Source organism: Cetorhinus maximus, chromosome 16, assembly GCF_964194155.1.
Source record: "Cetorhinus maximus chromosome 16, sCetMax3.hap1.1, whole genome shotgun sequence".
Lineage (NCBI taxonomy): Eukaryota > Metazoa > Chordata > Chondrichthyes > Lamniformes > Cetorhinidae > Cetorhinus > Cetorhinus maximus.
In genome coordinates, this window is record NC_135894.1 from 77,958,095 (window position 1) to 77,977,284 (window position 19,190).

Consider the following 19,190-nt stretch of genomic DNA (forward strand, 5'->3'; position numbering starts at 1 on the left):
CGATATAGATGAGGTCACCTTAACAAGCTCTCCACTGAACAATCTCTTTTTGATTTAAGAATGGAATTTTAATATTTTCCTGTTTCGCTATTTGATGGATTTTTTTTTTACCTTTTTGACACCTGCTCCAATGTATATATGTTCCTTTTGAAGCATGATTTGCTCACTGTCAAGAAGATAAAATAATTCTCATTATATTATTGGAATTTATTGTAAAATAGAGTAATAGTGGGATGTGTCTGTGAGATTTAGTTGAATTAGAGGCAGCTAATCTGGGTGCTTTGATCTAAGAAGAGAGGTTAGGTTTGAAATGTTAATTAGATAAACATGGGGAAGTTTAGAAACATGGGTGTCAAGAGAACATTGCATTTTGAAATAAACCAGACTTTTTTGGAGTTGGTGACTCTTAAGGTTACGAGTACAAGAAGTACTTTGAATTTAGGAGGTTTTTTTTGTGTGGTGAGACTGCAATATGGCTTTAGCAGTTCTCAAACTTGTTTGGGAGTTGAAGTTATAACTTTGAGTTACAAAAGGTAACTAAAGTTGAGTTATTGGAATTGATGGATAAATTACAATTGGAGTTACCTGCGGGGCTAGGAAAGCAGATATAATTGAGGCGATAGCACACCATTTGAAGTTGGAAATGATACCTGACACTAGTGAGTCACAGCTGGAGATAGTGCGACTTCAGTTAGAAATGAAGAAGCTTGAACAAGCAAAGGAATGAAAAAAACTTGAGCCAGAGGCAGCAGAAAAGGAAAGGGCATTTCAAAGGGAGCAAGTGGAAAGGCAGGAGAAAGAAAGGAAGCTGGAACTGGAATTCCAGGCGAGAAAGAAGGATAAAGAAAGAGAGGCAAGGGAAAGAGAGAAGGAAAGAGAAAGGGCAAACCAGCTTAAAGACTGGAAGTTAAAAAAGAGACATCGGATTCCGAGGAGAGTTCTGATGATGAAAAAACATTTAACCTAAAACCCAGTGGGGAGATGTTTAAATTTGTACAAGCTCTTTCAAAGCTTGAGGATAAAGATGTTGAAGCATTCTTTATTTCATTTCAGAAGATAGCTAAACAGATGAAATGGCCACAAAAACACTGGACATTATTGTTACAATCTAGGCTGGTGGGTAGAGCACACGAGGTATATGCTTCACTATCAGAAGAAATGTCAGTGAATTATGATGTGGTAAAAAAGGCTATTTTGAGTGCATATGTGTTGGCTGCTGAGGCATACAGATAGAAATTTAGGAATTCCTTCAGCAGTGAGAACTCGTGTGGAGGAACAGAGGGTTGATTCTGTAAGACAAGCAGCAGAGATAGCTGATGATTGAGTTAGTTCATATAGCTAAATGTTTTTGTCATCACCCTTTCAAATCGGAAAAGGATAGAAAGTGGGAAGGTGAAAGGAGGGTGGGTAGTCAGGGAAGAGAAGGAGTAGGTGGAAATTCTCAGGAAATTTTTTCTCAGAATATAAAGGAAGGTGCTGAGGGTAGAAATGACATTCAAAAATTGGGGTGTTTTCATTGTAATAAAGTTGGACACACAAAGTCAGTGTGTTGGAAATTGCAGGGAAAATCTGCTGGAATTATAGGGGTGCAGAAAAGTTCTGGAAGTAAGACTATTGTGGGTTCTGAGGCTCAGGCACAGGAAAAACCAGTGGTTTGTATACAGATAAAACAGGAAGAATCAGTGATAGGTAAAGAAGTAGGAATGTGTTCACAATTTACCCAAGAGAATTCTGAGGAGCAGGTTGCAGAAATGTTTAGAGATTTTGTATGTGAAGAGAAAGTTTTCCCTTGTCTACAGGGTGGAGTAGGTAAAGATCTTAAAATTTTAAGAAACATAGGAGCTAGTCAATCCTTAATGTTGTGGGATAGTGATATTTGTTGTTCAGAGGGAGTATTGCAGGTACAGGTGGTAATAGGTGGGGTTCATGGAGATGCTAAACCTATTCCATTGTAGAAGGTAAATTTAAAGAGTAAGTGGAAAACAGGCAAAGTGACTGTTGGGGTGGTGGAAAAATTACCATTGCAGGGGTTCAATTTATTCTCGGTAATGATATTGCTAGATCACAAATGTGGGTGATGCCTATGGTAATTGAGCAGCCTGTAGAGGTGTCTTCAACAGAAGTGTTACAGAGAGTATCCTGGATTGTTTCAAGATTGTGTGATAGCGAGATCACAGGTTCATAGGTAGGAACAAGAAAAACAGGAAGGACAGGCAGTTCAAAGGCAGGAAGAAGGTGTTGAAATCCAGTTGGCTAACTGTGTTTGATAACATTATTCAGGAAGACAGAGCAGGGGACAATTCAGCTGAAGCGTTTAACTCAAGACAGTTAGCAGAGTTACAGAAAAAAACTTGCAAATACAACATTTACATCAGAAAGCTTACTCAGAAACAGAGGCAAAATGTATTCCAGAATTTTATTACTGTAAGGGTAATATTTTAATGAGAAAATGTAGGCCGTATCATGTTTCAGCAAATGAAAGTTGGTGGAAGGTACGCCAGATTGTTATCCCATTAGGGTATAGAAATGAGATTCTGAGGATAGCTCATGAAATTCCAATTGGGGGACATTTTGGAATTAGAAAGAGACAGGCGAAGATACAAAAACATTTTTTTGGTCTGGATTGCATAAGGGTGTAGTCAAATTCTATAGAACATGTCACACATGTCAGGTGAAAGGGAAGCCACAGGTAGTGATTAAGGCGGCACCTTTAATTCCAATTCCAGCATTTTAAGAATCTTTTACTAGGGCCAGGATTGATTGTGTAGGACCCCTCCCTAAGACTAAAAGTGGAAATCTGTATTTACTGACAATAATGGATGTATCTGCCAGATTTCCTGAAGCAATACCTTTGAGAAACATTACAACAAAGAAGATTGTGGAAGAGTTAACTAAATTTTATATGAGATATGGTTTACTGAAGGAAATGCAATCTGATCAGGGTTCAAATGTTATGCCACAGCTGTTTAAGGAAGTAATGAATAGTTTGCGGAAAAAACAATTTAAATCAACAGCTTATCATCCTGAGTCACAAGGGGGTTTGGAAAGATGGCATCAAACTCTAAAAGCTATGATGAGAGCGTACAGAGAGAATTATCTACAGGATTGGGATAGAGGAATTCCATTCTTGTTATCTTGCTACTGGGGACAATCCTAATGCATTTACTGGTTTTAGTCCTTTCGAACTAGTCTATGGTCATGAGATAAGGGGACCACTGAAATTGATTTATGAGAAATTGGTGGGTCAAAATTCAGAAACTCCTCTCCTAGATTACGTACCAAACTTCAGAGAGAGATTAGACAGAGCACGTGAGTTGGCTAGAGAACATTTAAAGATATCACAGCAAGTGATGAAAGTGAAAGCAGACAGGGAGGCTACAGCTCGGAATTTTGTTGCTGGAAAGAAAGTGCTAGTTCTGTTACCAGTACTGGGTGACTCATTAAAGGCAAGGTTTAGTGGGCCTTACAGGATTGAAAAGAAGTAAATTATTTAATAAATACTCCAGATAGAAGAAAGGTGCAGACAGTGTGTCTTGTAAATATGCTTAAAAAGTACTTTGACAGGGAAGAGGACCAAAAGGAGGTGTTAGTGGTAGTAGATAAATAGAAAGAAGAAATAATGCAGGATTCTGAAATTGATTTTCCTCTAATCAAAATGGATAATGAGGGGATACTTAAAATTTAAGTGTAATATTGAGTTACCTTCCAGACAAGTGTCAAACTGATTTGCCAAAGCTATTGCAGTTACACAAAGCTATTTGTGGAAATAAGTTGGGGAGGACAGATTTAGCTATACATGATGTGTCTGTACAAGTTGCATCTTCCGTAAGGCAACATCCTTATAAGATTAAACCCGGCAAAGTTATCACAAATACAGAAAGAAATTGACTTAATGCTTCAAAAAGTTATCATTGAGTCTAGTTGTAGTAACTGGATTTTGCCCATTGTACTGGTACCAAAACCAGATAGAACACTCAGACTGTGTGTGGACTACCAAAAGGTGAATGTGGTGACAAAAGCGGATTCATATCCTATACCAAGGTTGGAGGATTGTATTGAGAAAGTGGGACAATCAAAATTTATCACAAAGATTGACTTGCTAAAAGGATATTGGCAAGCACCATTATTGGAAAGAGCAAAGGAGATATCGGCTTTTGTGATGCCAATGGACTATATCAATTTAAAGTCATGCCATTTAGTATGAAGAATGCACTTGCGACATTTCAAAGACTGACTAACAAAGTAATTGCAGATCTAAGCAACTGACTTAATAGTTTTCAGCCAGGTGTGGGAGGAACACTTACAACATCTGAAAGAATTATTTACTTGATTTGGTGATGAACTTGGCTAAAAGTGAATTTTCAAAAGCGCAAGTTACACATCTAGGCCATATCATTGGACATGGTAAGGTAGCTCCGAGAGATGTGAAAGTCAATGCTATCGTGGATTTCCCCATGCCTACAACAAAATGAGAAGTTTTGAGATTTCTGGGCATTAGTGGGTTTTATCAGAAATTTATACCAAATTTTAGCAATGTGGTTGCTCCACTGACTGATCCATTAAAAAAGAACAAGAAGTTTCAATGGACACAGGAGTGCCAGGAGGCATTTGACAGTTTGAAAACCGTATTAACTACGACACCAGTTTTGACGGTACACAATTACACCAAGCAACTTAAGCTGGCTGTTGATGCAAGTGATATAGGCATTGGGGCCGCATGTTACAAGATGATGACACTGGAATTGAAAAACCGATAGGGTATTTTTCACGAAAGTTGAATGCAAAACAAAGATATTCAATGATTGAAAAGGAGACGTTGGGTTTGGTGTTAGCATTGCAGCATTTTGAAATCTGTGGTAAGCAATTCGTCAGAAACAATTGTTTACACAGACCACAATCCTTTAAAGTTTCTGGCAATTTTCGAGACAGAAGTGCAAGGCTTTCAGATGGAGTTTATTACTGCAACCATTTAATCTACAGATTATACTTGTAGCGGGATGAGAAAACCTGATTGCAGATACTTTATCAAGAGTTTACCAGGTTTACCAGACTGATTCCTGGGATGGCAGGACTGACATATGAGGAGAGATTGAGTCGGTTAGGATTATATTTGCTGGAGTTCAGAAGAATGAGGGGGGGAACTCATAGAAACCTTTAAAATTCTAGACTGGGTAGATTCAGGAAGGATGTTCCCGATGGTGGGGAGTCCAGAACCAGGGGGCTTAGTCTGAGGATATGGGGTAGACCATTTAGGACTGAGATGAGGAGAAATTTCTTCACCCAGAGAGTGGTGAGCCTGTGGAATTCGCTACTATAGAAAGTAGTTGAGGCCAAAACATTATGTATTTAAGAAGGAGTTAGATATAGCTCTTGGGGCGAAAGGGTTCAAAGGATATGGGGAGAAAGCGGGAGCAGGCTATTGAGTTGGATGATCAGCCATGATCATAATGAATGGCGGAGCAGGCTCGAAGAGCCGAATGGCCTACTCCTATTTTCTATGTTTCTACGAAGCTTAAGGGGAAAATTGGACATTTAAAAACCTGGACTCTGAAGTGTAATGATTTCTGTTGATACAAAGGATCTGGCAATGTAATAGTGTAAGTATATAGATAAGTATAGGAGATAGTATGAGGTGGATTAATAAAAATGAAGCCGTCTTTTTAAATTATGACGGTTCATTTTTCAATACGGAGGGGGATGTCAAGATATAATAATTCTCAATTTTTGGAATTTATTGTAAAATAGTAATAGTAAGATGTGTCTGTGTGCGTGTGTGAGATTTATTTGAATTAGAGGTAGCTAGTCTGGGTGCTTTGATTTAAGAAGATATGTTAGGTTTGAAATGTTAATTAGATAAACATGGGGAAGTTTAGAAACATGGGTGTCAAGGGAACATTTGCATTTTGAAATAAACCAGACTAGATTGTTTTCAAAGGAGGGGTGAAATGTGTCACCTAACCAGGTGAAGTTTAGAAACGTGTGTTTATTTTCCTCAAAGGTTACTGATAAAACTTAGTGCTATGAGAGGGTTTTATTATCAGGGAAATAAAGTCCAAAGACATAGTGAAACAATAGGTATTTGCATTTAAAGAGGAAGATTTGTATAAAGAAGGAGCAAGGGCTGTGTGTAAGGGAAGGCATTTTTAAGATCTTACAACTGTGTGAAAAAGCCTTCAGCATCTATGTCTCAAGCTGCTGTCTTCAAAGGACTGAAGCTAAGAAACTCATTTGGAAGTCGACTTGTTCAGGGTATCATGTTTCTTTGCCTGGGTATTTTAAAGTCTGTGTGTCTTACTGTTGCCTTAACGAAAGTGTAACTGGGAGTTAGATTGAGTAGGGGATTTAGAAGTTATCATAGTGGTAATTTGTAGATCTATCTATGTATTTAACGTCATTTCTAATGTTTAATTTAGTTTTATAAAAACCTATAAGACTTGGTGGTCTTATACTATTGAATTCAAGGCACGCATCTTGAAATCTATACAAACTGCAAAACAAGTTGTGACAGTTGTTTAAAGTTTCCCTCTGGGATTTGAACAGCTCGGCATTTACCATCTGCTGTGTCATAACACTTAGGTGCAGTACTGCAAATGTCAAGGCTGTCATGTCAAAGTTGAGTGTGGGCCAACAACAAATGAACTGAAAATACAAAGATCTGTGTACCAGGCTTGTGTCCTCAGCCATCTCCTTTACAGCATCAAGGCATGGGTGATTTTTGCAAGCCAAGCAAAGCAGCTGAATAGTTTCCACTTCCACTGCCTCAGAATATTGGGCATCTCCTGGCAAGACAATGCTGAATATGGAAGTACACCCACGTGCAGGGATCCCAGCATGTTTGCCCTCTTGAGTCAGCAGTGGCTCTGTTCGCTGGGTCTTTTGAGCTGAATGAATGATGGCTGCATCCCCAAAGACATGCTCTATGGCAAGTTTGCTAGCATCACAAGACCACGTCTGTGATACAAAGATGTCTGCAAGTGAAATTTCCCCTTGACTGGGATCGGCATTTATGCATAGGAAGTCCTCGCTGCTGACTGGAGTGCCTGGAGATGAGCAGTCAAGAAGGGCGTGGACAAAACAGAGGCCAAAAGAAATGACCAGATGGATAAAAGAGAGCTTGCCGGAAGGAAAAAAAACAGTTGACCTTGGGCCAACTCTATTCATCTATGCCAGCTACAGAAGGACTGCCACTCACGAATTGGCCTGTACAGCCACAGCAGACTATGTTCAATTCAGAAGTGACATACACCCTGGGCACAGTCCATTGTCTCCCGAGAAGGACAGATGCCAATAATGCAGTACTGCAAATGTCACCTGACCAGTGCATTCTGAAGCCTCAGCTTATTTTTTGTGGACATGTCCTCTACTTTTCTTTGATCCAATATTCCATTTACTTTTTATTGTTCATGTGTGGGTAATGTAGTATAATAATTGTTATTGAACATAGGCCTGGACTAATAATCCAGAGAATCCTGAGCTCAAATTCAACTATGAATTTGAATTTAGTTTAATAATTCAGGAAGTAAAAAGCTGACATCAGTAAAAATGACCATGAAACGAGCTAGAACAGACGCTGAAACTGATTTTCACATTGAAAGGAAAGGCACAAAGCTGACAGTGGCAATAGTACATTTCTCTGGGATATTCATGATGCTAACCTTTTGAAAAGTATCAAGGGACCAAGAACTTCCTTTTGACTTTTCTCCACTTGTTTTCCTATATGACAGATTGCCAGAATTGACTGCCAAGAAGCCCTTGATGTTATTTGCAGATTGGATTCAGAAGGGCAGGTGGAATTAGCTTGGATTTTGTGTGTGGCATTCCTTACTCAACAGCTAAGAAATGGAAACATGTATTGTACTAGGTAAATATTTTATTACTTATGAGGTTGTGGTCATTCATTTGGGGGATAAAATTGTTTGCACTGTTTGAGCAATAATTTGTAAACACTATACCAGAAATTAAACAAATTTTGCATGGCTCTCTGTGAAAATGTATTTTATAATAACAGGATCTGCATCCTCCATTTCCCTTTACCTTACAAGCCTGAGTAAGTCGAACAATCTAAAAATTGCATGTAATTTTCTCATTACTCATTGTATTCTGTGCTTATTAGTTGCTGGGTTCCATTTTAGAAACTATTATTCAACTGTTCTGAAAAATATAGAACCCGTAAGGTGATTTTTATTTTTAGGTAGCGGACAAATATACTTTATACTGCAAAGTATTTGGTCATTTTATAATGTTAGTTTCATGGTTTATATTTATTAATTTTGATTTTGTTTTTGAATTACTGGTACAGAAATTTTCTATCAGTAAATTTTCAAATTTACTTGTTTCAAGTTCTTTTTTATTTAAAAAATATTTGGAATAATTAATTGCAAAGCATTGCATGAATCTTATTTGTAAATTAAGTAAAAAAAACATTGTGGAAACTTATTGACAAGGGTGTAGACACTCTGTGGATCTGATCTTGTGATTTTTTTTAAAACCCTGGTTTCCTTTTGTGTTTTTTCTCCCTTGCTCAGTTTAATTTATTAGCTGTTCACAAAGACACTGCAACGTGGTGTTTCTCAACTGTATTGGTTTGAAGAATGTTAGCAACATTACATTTAAATGTGTATGGGTACTAGTAGTAGGGTTAAATGTAAGAGTAACACATTTGGAAAACATGTAGATTTTTAAAAATCTTCTTTCTTAGCAGTTTTATCTTGTAAATTGCTTCAGACAAAACTTATCGGGTGAACCAGACTAGAAGCAACTAAAAGGCACATCAGTTCATTAGACATAAGCATCTAATTATCCTCTAGTGGTTTCTAGGATAACTCTGTTTTTAACATATTGCTGTCAACTCCTTTTAAATTTACATAGGGAATTGATATTGGTGTGGAGCAAGCTGCAGCTGAAACTTGATGCATCCAAGCAACACTTTCTAGAGAAGTGTCGTCACCTTTTACTAACATCCAGAAATGTCAATCATATATTCCTCTTTATTAGGGTTATTCAGAATGAGGTAAGTAACCTTGTTGCTGTGCAAGTGAATAAATGTATTCCATTTTCTTTACTTTCCATGACTATTCTCAAACTTTTAGCGTCTACTATTCCAAGTGAATTGGGTTGTATGTAAGAATAGCATTCCATGTGCACAGATCATTAAAATGTCATGTACAGGGATTGTTATGATGCGGCAGATGATGTATGCCAGGCGGATTAAATCCACAAGGGAAATTTGATCACGCTATCACAACCGTTTTGCAATTTGTATTTATTTCGAACAAAAACAAAAATAGTTGAAAAAACTCAGCAGGCCTGACAGCATCTGTGGAGAGCAAGACAGAGTTAACATTTCAGAAGAGCTCTGATGAAGAGTCATACGGACTCGAAACGTTAACTCTTGTCTTCCTCTCCACAGATGCTGTCAGACCTGCTGAGTTTTTCAACTATTTTTGTTTTTGTTTCAGATTTCCAGCATCCGCAGTATTTTGCTTTTATCTTTTATTTTTTTGAAATGCATGCCCTGAATTTAGAAGTAATGAGACTTAAGAGATTTTTTGAAAAACTAAACCACACATTTATTAACAAAATATTTCAAGCACAGACATGGATTTACAAATTACTACTATAATAACTCCTAAAACCCCTAATTAATCTGGCTTCCAGTTACACCCCCATTAAGGCAACAGTAAAAACAAATAGATTTTAAACAGATCCAGGCAAGTCAACACAATACCCTGGACAGTAGAATTCAAAGTGGCTTTTCCCAGTTTCGGTTTCTGTACACAGCAGGTTTAATGCACACATATTGGAGGCTTCTCACCTTCTGTTAGATCTTACAATGCCTTCCCTGACACACTGCCTCATTCTCCTTTATACATGTTTCTCCCTTTTAATGTAAATTCCATTGTTCCCATATGTCTTTGGAACTGTACCTTTCTCATAACATAAATCCTTTCATGATGCTAATATTGTCAATAACCTTTGGAAAAAGTAAACACACTGCTTGGCCTAGCTTCTCTAGCTAGGTGTAAACATCCTACCATCTCTTTGAAATTCAAATTGCCCTGATTTATCTAAAAATACAAATTCTCCTCACCTGACATTCTAAGACTTCAGCCATGTTTGTGTTTAACATTTCAAACCTAGCTTCTTTTGATGAGTCAAAGCCTCCAAACCAGCTGTCTCTGATTCAATTAAATCCCCCCCATACACACAGAAACTATCCAAACCCCACTATTAACCTATTTTTAAAATAAATCAGAATAATATGAGAATTATTATACTTTCATGACTGGATAAAAAATAATCAAAGGCTAATGGAATGCTGGGCTTTTTATCAAGAACACTAGAATACAAAGGATGTAGAGGTTATGCTGCAGCTATGCAAAACCCTGGTTAGACCATACCTTGGTTCATTTCTCGTAGGAAGGATACATTGGCCGTGGAAAGAATGCAATGTAGATTTACCAGACCGATGTCTGCACTGTAAGAGTTAAATTAAGAGATGAGATTACACAAATTAAGGTTGTGTTCCTTGAAATTTAGGTTTAAGGGTGATTTTGTCAAAGTTTTCAAAGTATTAAGGGGAGCTGATAGGATAGTTAGAGAGAAACCATTGGTTGGGGATTCTTGGATTATGGGACATAACCTAAAAATTAGAACCAGGTCTTTCAGGAATAAAGTTAGGAAACCCATTTACATGCCAATGATGATAAAAGTTTAGAACTCTCTTCAGCAAATGGCAAATGATAGTTCAATTGTTAAATTTAAATCTGGGGTGATGGCATTTGTTTAATCAAGGATATTAAGGGATAAGAAACAAAGGTGGGTATATGGACTTAAGTTACAGATCAGCAGTAATCTCATTGAATGACAGAACAGGCTCAAAGAGCTAGACCAGACCGATGGATGCACTATCTATCATTTAGAGATTTCAGTTGGCTTTATTAATTAGATAGGCAGCAAGGTTGCGCTTGATGTATGTGGGTAGCAGTGATAATTTATCATTTTTGACTTGAAATGTACTTGTTTTGTCTACAACTTCAACCCCTTTAACTACTACTTGCACATCTGTACTTTTAAATTTTTTTTATTGAACTTTAATTTTGTCTTTTCTGGAAATTTTGTTCATATCTCAAGCTTTCTGTGTTTTTCATTGGAGGACCAACTAGTTATTGGACAAAGATTCTGCACAGCCATTTGTGTATTTTTTGTTCTAAGGAATATTTTACCCTTCCTCTTGTTTGTTTGTAGGTATGTTTAATTCTTTGCTGATGACCACGCATTATTAAGTTATTTTACTGGGCTGTGGTGAGTGGGGTGTGGTGAGGGAGATGCACAATCAGACTGTTTTTCTGCCGCACCCTCTCCACAAAAATGTATTTTTTTTTTGTTACTATTTTGAGATGCAAATCAAAAATATCACATTATAGCTTTGGAGAGAAATGTCAGTGTTAGGAATGTATTTTTGTTACTTAGTAAATTTTTACTCTCTGGTTTGTAATGCAAATACCAAATAACCATATGTACTATTTAAATGTTATAGGTCGGAGCTGAAGGCTTGCAATTCTGTGTAGAGCTCTGTGCACGTGCTCTGCGGATTGATTACCAAGATGAACCAAATACTAAAACTTTAGTGTGCAAAACACTCTCATATCTGCTGCCAAATGATTTGGATTTCTGTAGGGCTTGCACTATTACAGTTTTTTTCTCTGAGTGTACATTAGAATCTTTTCATGCTGTTGAAAATCTGTACAGTCAGCCAGATCAGCTATACACTGAAGATACTAGCTCGGTTCCAAGTTTCCTTCGCTGCGAGCTGCTGCTTGTTTTAAAAACCACCTGGCCTTTTGATCCAGAATTTTGGGACTGGCGAATTTTGAAGAAAAACTGCCTCGCTCTAATGCGTGACAAAGTGGCCTTAATTAATGCACGTGGATGTCAACTCATTGTGAAGCATGGAGATAGCTTGCCGTCTAATGGAAATACAGAAATCAAGACTAAGGAAAAACCTACTAAAATGTTGCAGCTAAACCCAGATGCACCCAGGGCAGATGGCCACGTTGCCTCAATGCACCGCTGTGTGTTGTGCAAAAAGGAGTTTCTTGGTGGGCACATTGTACGCCATGCACAAGTTCATCAGCAAAAAGGTGCCTTTTCTTGCCTAATTTGTGCAAGAAAGTTCAGGTTGAGGGGACAAATGCTGAAGCATTTAAAGACTCATGTGAGGAAGCTTCGAAAGCAAGAGCTTGCTGCTCATACAAATGCTCAAGAATCTTCTAGTGTTACTGCTGGTTTGCAGGAAACCTGTACACTCGTAAATGGAATTCTTGATAATGGAAACAGATCAACTACTTCAGAATCTGCTAGTGTAGACGAACAGAGTAACTGCAAAACATTAACAGGAGCTGAGGATATTAAAGTTAATGTTGCTGATGTTCCAAATGAGCCACACTGTTCAACTGGTCTAGATGGAGCACAGAACAAGAATTTGAAAACTCAGGAAGTTCCTAACCAAGATGTTGCTCCTCAAGCAAATGATGATATAGTTGATCAAGTGACAAAAGAAGCATTTAGTTCAGATGCAGCTACTGTTCCTACCAAAAAGAAAATGAAGAACTGTGTTCTTACTAAACAAAGTTTCACAGGGCACAAAAATAATGGAGCTCTATGCAGACAAGAACAGGTGCAAGATGGTTCTATTTCAAAAGACAAAGCAGTAAATGAGAGTGGAAGTGAAGGTTTCCTTTCTTGCCCAGGCCATGGTTGTTCAAAGGTCTTCACTAAGATACAGTTTCTGACTAAGCATGCACGGAAATGTCACTCCTCTGATGAAAATGTGCAAGATTACCTAATGAAGTGGTATAAGGGCAAGTGCCGTTATTGCCAAAGAAAATTCATGTATTCCCAGCATTTAATTGACCACCTAAAAAGGCATCAGTATCCTAAATTATATTTCTGTTTACAATGCGGCTGTAACCAGACGTTTAAATCTGCTTCAGAACTTGCGACTCATACCAAGGGTCATGAAGCTTTTCAAGCACAGTGCAGCTTTCGTGATTGTGACAAATTGTTTGATGAACTCGATATGCTTTATGAGCATGAGGCACAACATTACTTAAGCAGCAAACCTATCCGATTCACTGAATGTGATAAAAGAAACTTTCAGACAAGCAAAGTACTGAGCCACCGAGCAAAGGCAAGTGAAGATAAATGCTTAAAACATGAACAGAATGCTGTAGAATTGCTTGTTCCATTGTGGAAGTCACGAAAAGAATTTTCAGAACCAAAGACTTACCTTCACAGTATGGTTAGCAAGCAAAGTGGAAATCAAAATGGAAATGGCATGTTAAATGATACCCTGCATGTTTCCATTGAATCAGATCAGAAAACCTTGGTTGTTGAATCAGGCAGCATAAATTGTTGTATTAATAATGAACAAATAGTAAATGGGCACAGTACACTGAAAGAGACTTTGAGTGAGTCAAATACAAATCCATTTTACTCAGGTGATGTGTCAAATGATGGGATTGCTGATTCCGATAAGACCAGTCTTTCAGCAGATGCTTCAGGCTCAGGGTCTACATCAGTAGTGTTGCATAACAATGTTTCGAAAAGTGTTGTAAGGGAAGAAACCGCAACAGTGTCACAGAATAGCAGCAATCTGTCACAGCAAAGTAAGGTTCCTTCAGTTTTGCAATCATCCTCTAGCCAAGAGCAGAAGAGTAGTAGTGGTAGGGAAGAACATAAGACTTATGGCAGACCACAAAAGTACTACAGACCACAGCCACCAAGCTACCTAGATGAACGATATATCAGTATGCCAAAACGAAGGAAGTTAGCCACAGACTCAAATCATCCTCCCAGTTCACATGCGAATGCAGTTAATGTGAAAAATGAACGACACATATGTCGGAAATGTTTCATGATCTTCAACAGCATTGAAGCGTTGGAAGGGCACAACACCCAGGATAATTGTAGACCGCTCTTTGTAATGGAATCAGATAGTGACTAGGGTAAGTTGCATGATTTAAACTCAGTTCTCAAAGTATAAGTGACTTAGTTAATAAATAGAATCCATAACTTTGTACTGTTTGAAATGGGTTGCAAATAACTAAGCTGATGGTTTCAATGCGATTAAATTTAGCAGTTTGTGCACTTTATGAAATGCCCGATATGAAGTAAAATTCTTGTAAAGGACTTAAAAGATGACATGGCATAAGTTTATACAGGTAACAACGCTGAAAAGGCTCTGGTTATTCTTATTGATGGGAATTTGTGCTGAAATTTCTCTCGTTTGCTTACTCTGGAACATAAAACTCATGTAAAGCAAGCATAAATGCAAGGCTAGCAATGGAGGTAATAGCAAGTAGACTGCTGTCTTTTGTCAGGGTATCTCTCTCCTTGTCTCTCTTGTTCCTCTTCCTGTTCCACTCTATAGATAGGGGAATGCCCAGTGGAAGGCTATTCCTCCTGCTTAGCAGTTTGATTAAGTATAATGCAGGCCTTAGTCAGAAAGTTTAATTTTTTAATTGAAAAATCACCGAAAATGGTATCAAACTCCAGAAACCTGTTACACTGATTCAAGTGACTTGACACCGTGTTGCACCTACATTAGATTTTGTGTGAGTGCAGAAAAATTACATAACATTCTGAGTCAACACATGCAGCATGTTGTTTATACACTATGTAGCCTAAAGTTTAGTGGTGTGATTTAGTCCTTGCTAGAAATTATAGATTGGTCAGCGTGTTTGAGTTGACTGTAGAAAACAAAATCCTCCTTATATGTAAGTAGTTTTCAGCAATTTCTATAGAAGTTGGACCTGCTGTACATATGAGCCTTGCTGCTGCTTATAGAACTGTTTCCTGACTTGATGTAGCCACTGATTTCATTTAATTGCTTGGGGCATTCCTTAACATTTTTGGACATTTATCTTTATAGTAAACATGGAAATTAAGCACTTATATACATATACATATACACATGAAATTGAACTGTTATATTACTGAAAAAATACATTTTTTGTTGAAGCTTTTCGTCTTGCACTCATCGGGATAATTCGCAAGAATACCAAATGTAAAAGGAACAACAATTTATACTGTATAAGAGAGTGCAGATTGATTGGTAAGTCTGAAACAGACACAGTGTATACATGTTCTTTCTGTTTGCAAAGAACAGGGACCTGTGTACTAATATATGTAGTTTTCCAGTACACGCAAACATGTCACACTACGAGTCCGACTGACAATCTTAAATTGGTTGTCAGAGTAATTCTTAGCACACTGAGGATTATTTAGCAAATATTGTCCACGCATGGAATCACACCTAATGTTGGACACTGCGTTTTGAGGTTTGCAAGCACGGGCTGGTTGAGTATGGCCTGTACCTTGCCGAAGAGGCATGCTGTTTGATATGATCTGCCAGTCTTTGGGACATATGGCTTTCATACTTAGGATTGCACTGGAACTGGAATTCATATGCTATATTACTCAGTTGTTTGATAGGCAGAATGTCTTTTTGGCTTGACGGCAGCATGCTTGGTGGCAAATACCACGTGTTGCTACGGTATAGTAGCAGTGTGAAACAGCTAGCTTCACCTGTTGCTCAAATTTTTGAGATACCATGTGCTTCCAGGGTAATATGAGGTAGCCTGGGTACTTTTCAGGGCCGAACATGATGGCCTTATGTTCATGAGTTTGCGTGATATGCAATGCAAAATGATCTGATCAGGGTAGCCATTATCCTGCAGGATACCTTTGATGCGTCCTATTTCCAGTGAAGGTAGACCGTGGTAGAGAACCCCCTGGCAGACTTCTCAATTAATACGTCAAGGAAAGAGTTCATTTGACTGCACAATTTCAATGAATTTGAGCACAGGATGGAGCCCATTAAGATATGTAAGGAAATTATTACATGCAGCTGCACATTTAAATATAGCAAGCATACCATCCACATCTCAGAAATATGCAAGGGTAGGAGATTGGGTGTCATTCCATTGAATGCAGGTCACTTTCGGCCCTGAAAAGTGCCCAGTCTACCTACGATTACCCTGGAAAGGCAAGGTATCTTAAAAATTTGAGCAACAGGTGAAGCTAGCTGCTTCATGCTATTACTATGTAGTAGCAACACGAGTGGTATTCGCCACTACCAGGATGCTGACGTTATGCCTATCACACAAATGAGTAATGTGGTATATGAATTTCAGTGCTAGTGTGATGCTAGGTATGTAGGCCGTACATCCAAAGACTGGCGGATCGTGTCAAACAGCATGTCTGAGCTGCTTTTCACAATGAGCAAGGTATTGATCATTTCATTGAGAACTGTCGGCGTGACATTACTCGTCTCAATTTCTCTGTTCCTCTCACCCATTCTAATCTGTCTATCTCTGAACTTACTGCACTCCGTTCTCTCAGGTCCAACCCCAACATTGTCATCAAACCCGCTGACAAGGGTGGTGCTGTTGTTGTCTGGCGCACTGACCTCTACCTCGCGGAGGATGAGCGTCAACTCGCAGACACTTCCTCCTACCTCTCCCTGGACCATGACCCCACCACTGAACATCAAGCCATTGTTTCCAGGACTGTCACTGACCTCATCTCCTCTGGAGATCTTCCTCCCACAGCTTCCAACCTGATAGTCGCCCAACCTCGGACGGCCCGCTTCTACCTCCTACCCAAAATCCACAAACAGAACTGTCCCGGCAGACCGATCGTGTCAGCCTGTTCCTGCCCCACGGAACTCATTTCTCGTTATCTTGACTCCTCTCTCTCTCCCCTTGTCCAGTCCCTTCCCACCTACATCCGTGATTCCTCTGACACCTTACGTTACATCAACAATTTCCAGTTCCCTGGCCCCAACTGCTTCCTCTTCACCATGGACGTCCAATCCCTCTACACCTCCATCCCCCACCAGGATGGTATGAGGGCCCTTAGCTTCTTTCTTGAACAGAGGCCCGAACAATCCCCATCCACCACTATTCTCCTCTGTCTGGCTGAACTTGTTCTCACACTGAACAATTTCTCCTTTAACTCCTCCCACTTCCTCCAAATAAAAGGTGTGGCTATGGGTACCCGCATGGGCCCCAGCTATGCCTGTCTCTTTATGGGGTATGTGGAACATTCCTTGTTCCAGTCCTACTCCGGCCCCCTCCCACAACTCTTTCTCCGGTACATCGATGATTACTTCGGTGCGGCTTCATGCTCTCGTCGGGACCTGGAAAAATTTATCAATTTTGCTTCCAATCTCCACCCCTCCATCATTTTCACATGGTCCATCTCTGACACTTCCCTTCCCTTCCTTGACTTCTCTGTCTCAATATCTGATGATAGACTGTCCACCAATATCCATTACAAACCTACCGACTCCCACAGCTACCTCGACTACAGCTCCTCACACCCCGCTTCCTGTAAGGACTCCATCCCATTCTCTCAGTTTCTTCGCCTCCGTCGCATCTGTTCTGATGATACTACCTTCAAAAACAGTTCCTCTGACATGTCCTCCTTCTTCCTTAACCGAGGTTTTCCACCCATGGTCATTGACAGGGTCCTCAACCGTGTCCGGCCCATCTCCCGCGCATCCGCCCTCACGCCTTCTCCTCCCTCCCAGAAACATGATAGGGTCCCCCTTGTCCTCACTTATCACCCCACCAGCCTCCGCATTCAAAGGATCATCCTCCACCATTTCCGCCAACTCCAGCATGATGCCACCACCAAACACATCTTCCCTTCACCCCTCCTGGCGGCATTCCGTAGGGATCGTTCCCTCCGGGACACCCTGGTCCACTCCTCCATCACCCCCTACTCCTCAACCTCCACCTATGGCACCTCCCCATGCCCACGCAGAAGATGCAACACCTGCCCCTTCACTTCCTCTCTCCTCACCGTCCAAGGGCCCAAACACTCCTTTCAAGTGAAGCAGCATTTCACTTACATTTCCTCTAACTTAGTCTACTGCATTCATTGCTCCCAATGCGGTCTCCTCTACATTGGAGAGACCAAACGCAAACTGGGCGACCGCTTTGCAGAACACCTGCGGTCTGTCCGCAAGAAAGACCCAAACCTCCCTGTCGCTTGCCATTTTAACACTCCACCCTGTTCTCTTGCCCAAATGTCTGTCCTTGGCTTGCTGCATTGTTCCAGTGAAGCCCAACGCAAACTGGAGGAACAGCACCTCATCTTCCGACTAGGCACTTTACAGCCTTCCGGGCTGAATATTGAATTCAACAACTTTAGATCTTAAACTCCCTCCCCCATCCCCACCCTTATTTCTGTTTCTTCCCCCTCCCTTTTGTTTTTTCCAATAATTTATATAGATTTTTCTTTTCCCACCTATTTCCATTATTTTTAAATCTATAACTATAATACCCTGTCAGTCTTTCCACCCCACCCCCACTAGAGCTGTACTTTGAGTGTCCTGCCATCCATTCTTAATTAGCACATTCTCTTAGATAATATCACCACCTTTAACACCTCCCTGTCCCTTTGTCTGTAACATCTTTTGAACATCTGTATCACTGCCTGCTTGTCCCCACAACCAACCCCCCCTCCCAACTTCTCTCTCTCTCTCCCCCCTCCCCCCCCCAGCGACCTTAAACCAGCTTACATTTCACCGCTCTCCTAACTTCACTCAGTTCTGCTGAAGGGTCATGAGGATTCGAAACGTCGACTCTTTTCTTCTCCGCCGATGCTGCCAGACCTGCTGAGTTTTTCCAGGTAATTTTGTTTTTGTTTTTGTTTTGGATTTCCAGCATCCGCAGTAGTTTTTTGTTTTTATCTAAGGTATAGACCATACCTAACTAGCTATGTTTGCAAAACTCAAAACACAATGTCCAACATTGTATGTGATTCCATGCATGGACAATATTTGCTAAATAATCCTCAATATGCTAAGATTTATGCTGACAACCAATTTAAGATTGTCAGTTGGGCTCGTAGTGTGGCATGTTTGTGTGTACTGGAAACTACATATATTAGTACACCGGGCCCTGTTCCCAATTAGAGTCAAGCTGTCCAGTTTAAATTTCAAACAATGCTTGGCAGTTAATTGTCAGTCACGACCAACTGGTGCATTCTCCATGACATCGCCTCCCCAATCAGAATCCACTTGCCAACCAATTGGTGCACACTTATACAGTATGAATGGTTGCTCCCTTTACATTTGAGGGGTATTCTTGCGAATTGACCTATTGAGTGCATGA

At 39.7% G+C, this 19,190-nt stretch overlaps 1 protein-coding gene across 2 annotated transcripts in view; it reads left to right on the forward strand.

Moving 5' to 3' along the window:
* The window catches only part of LOC144691735 (zinc finger protein 654-like), a 66,480-nt gene that overhangs the window by 42,872 nt on the left and 4,418 nt on the right, over positions 1-19,190 (forward strand). For both annotated transcript variants that reach the window (XM_078560143.1, XM_078560144.1), the window contains 3 exons: positions 7,725-7,861; positions 8,869-9,010; positions 11,540-14,009. In XM_078560143.1, the coding sequence (XP_078416269.1) occupies positions 7,725-7,861; positions 8,869-9,010; positions 11,540-14,008 (2,748 nt within the window). In that variant the 3' untranslated portion in view covers position 14,009. The remainder of the gene's footprint in view (positions 1-7,724; positions 7,862-8,868; positions 9,011-11,539; positions 14,010-19,190) is intronic.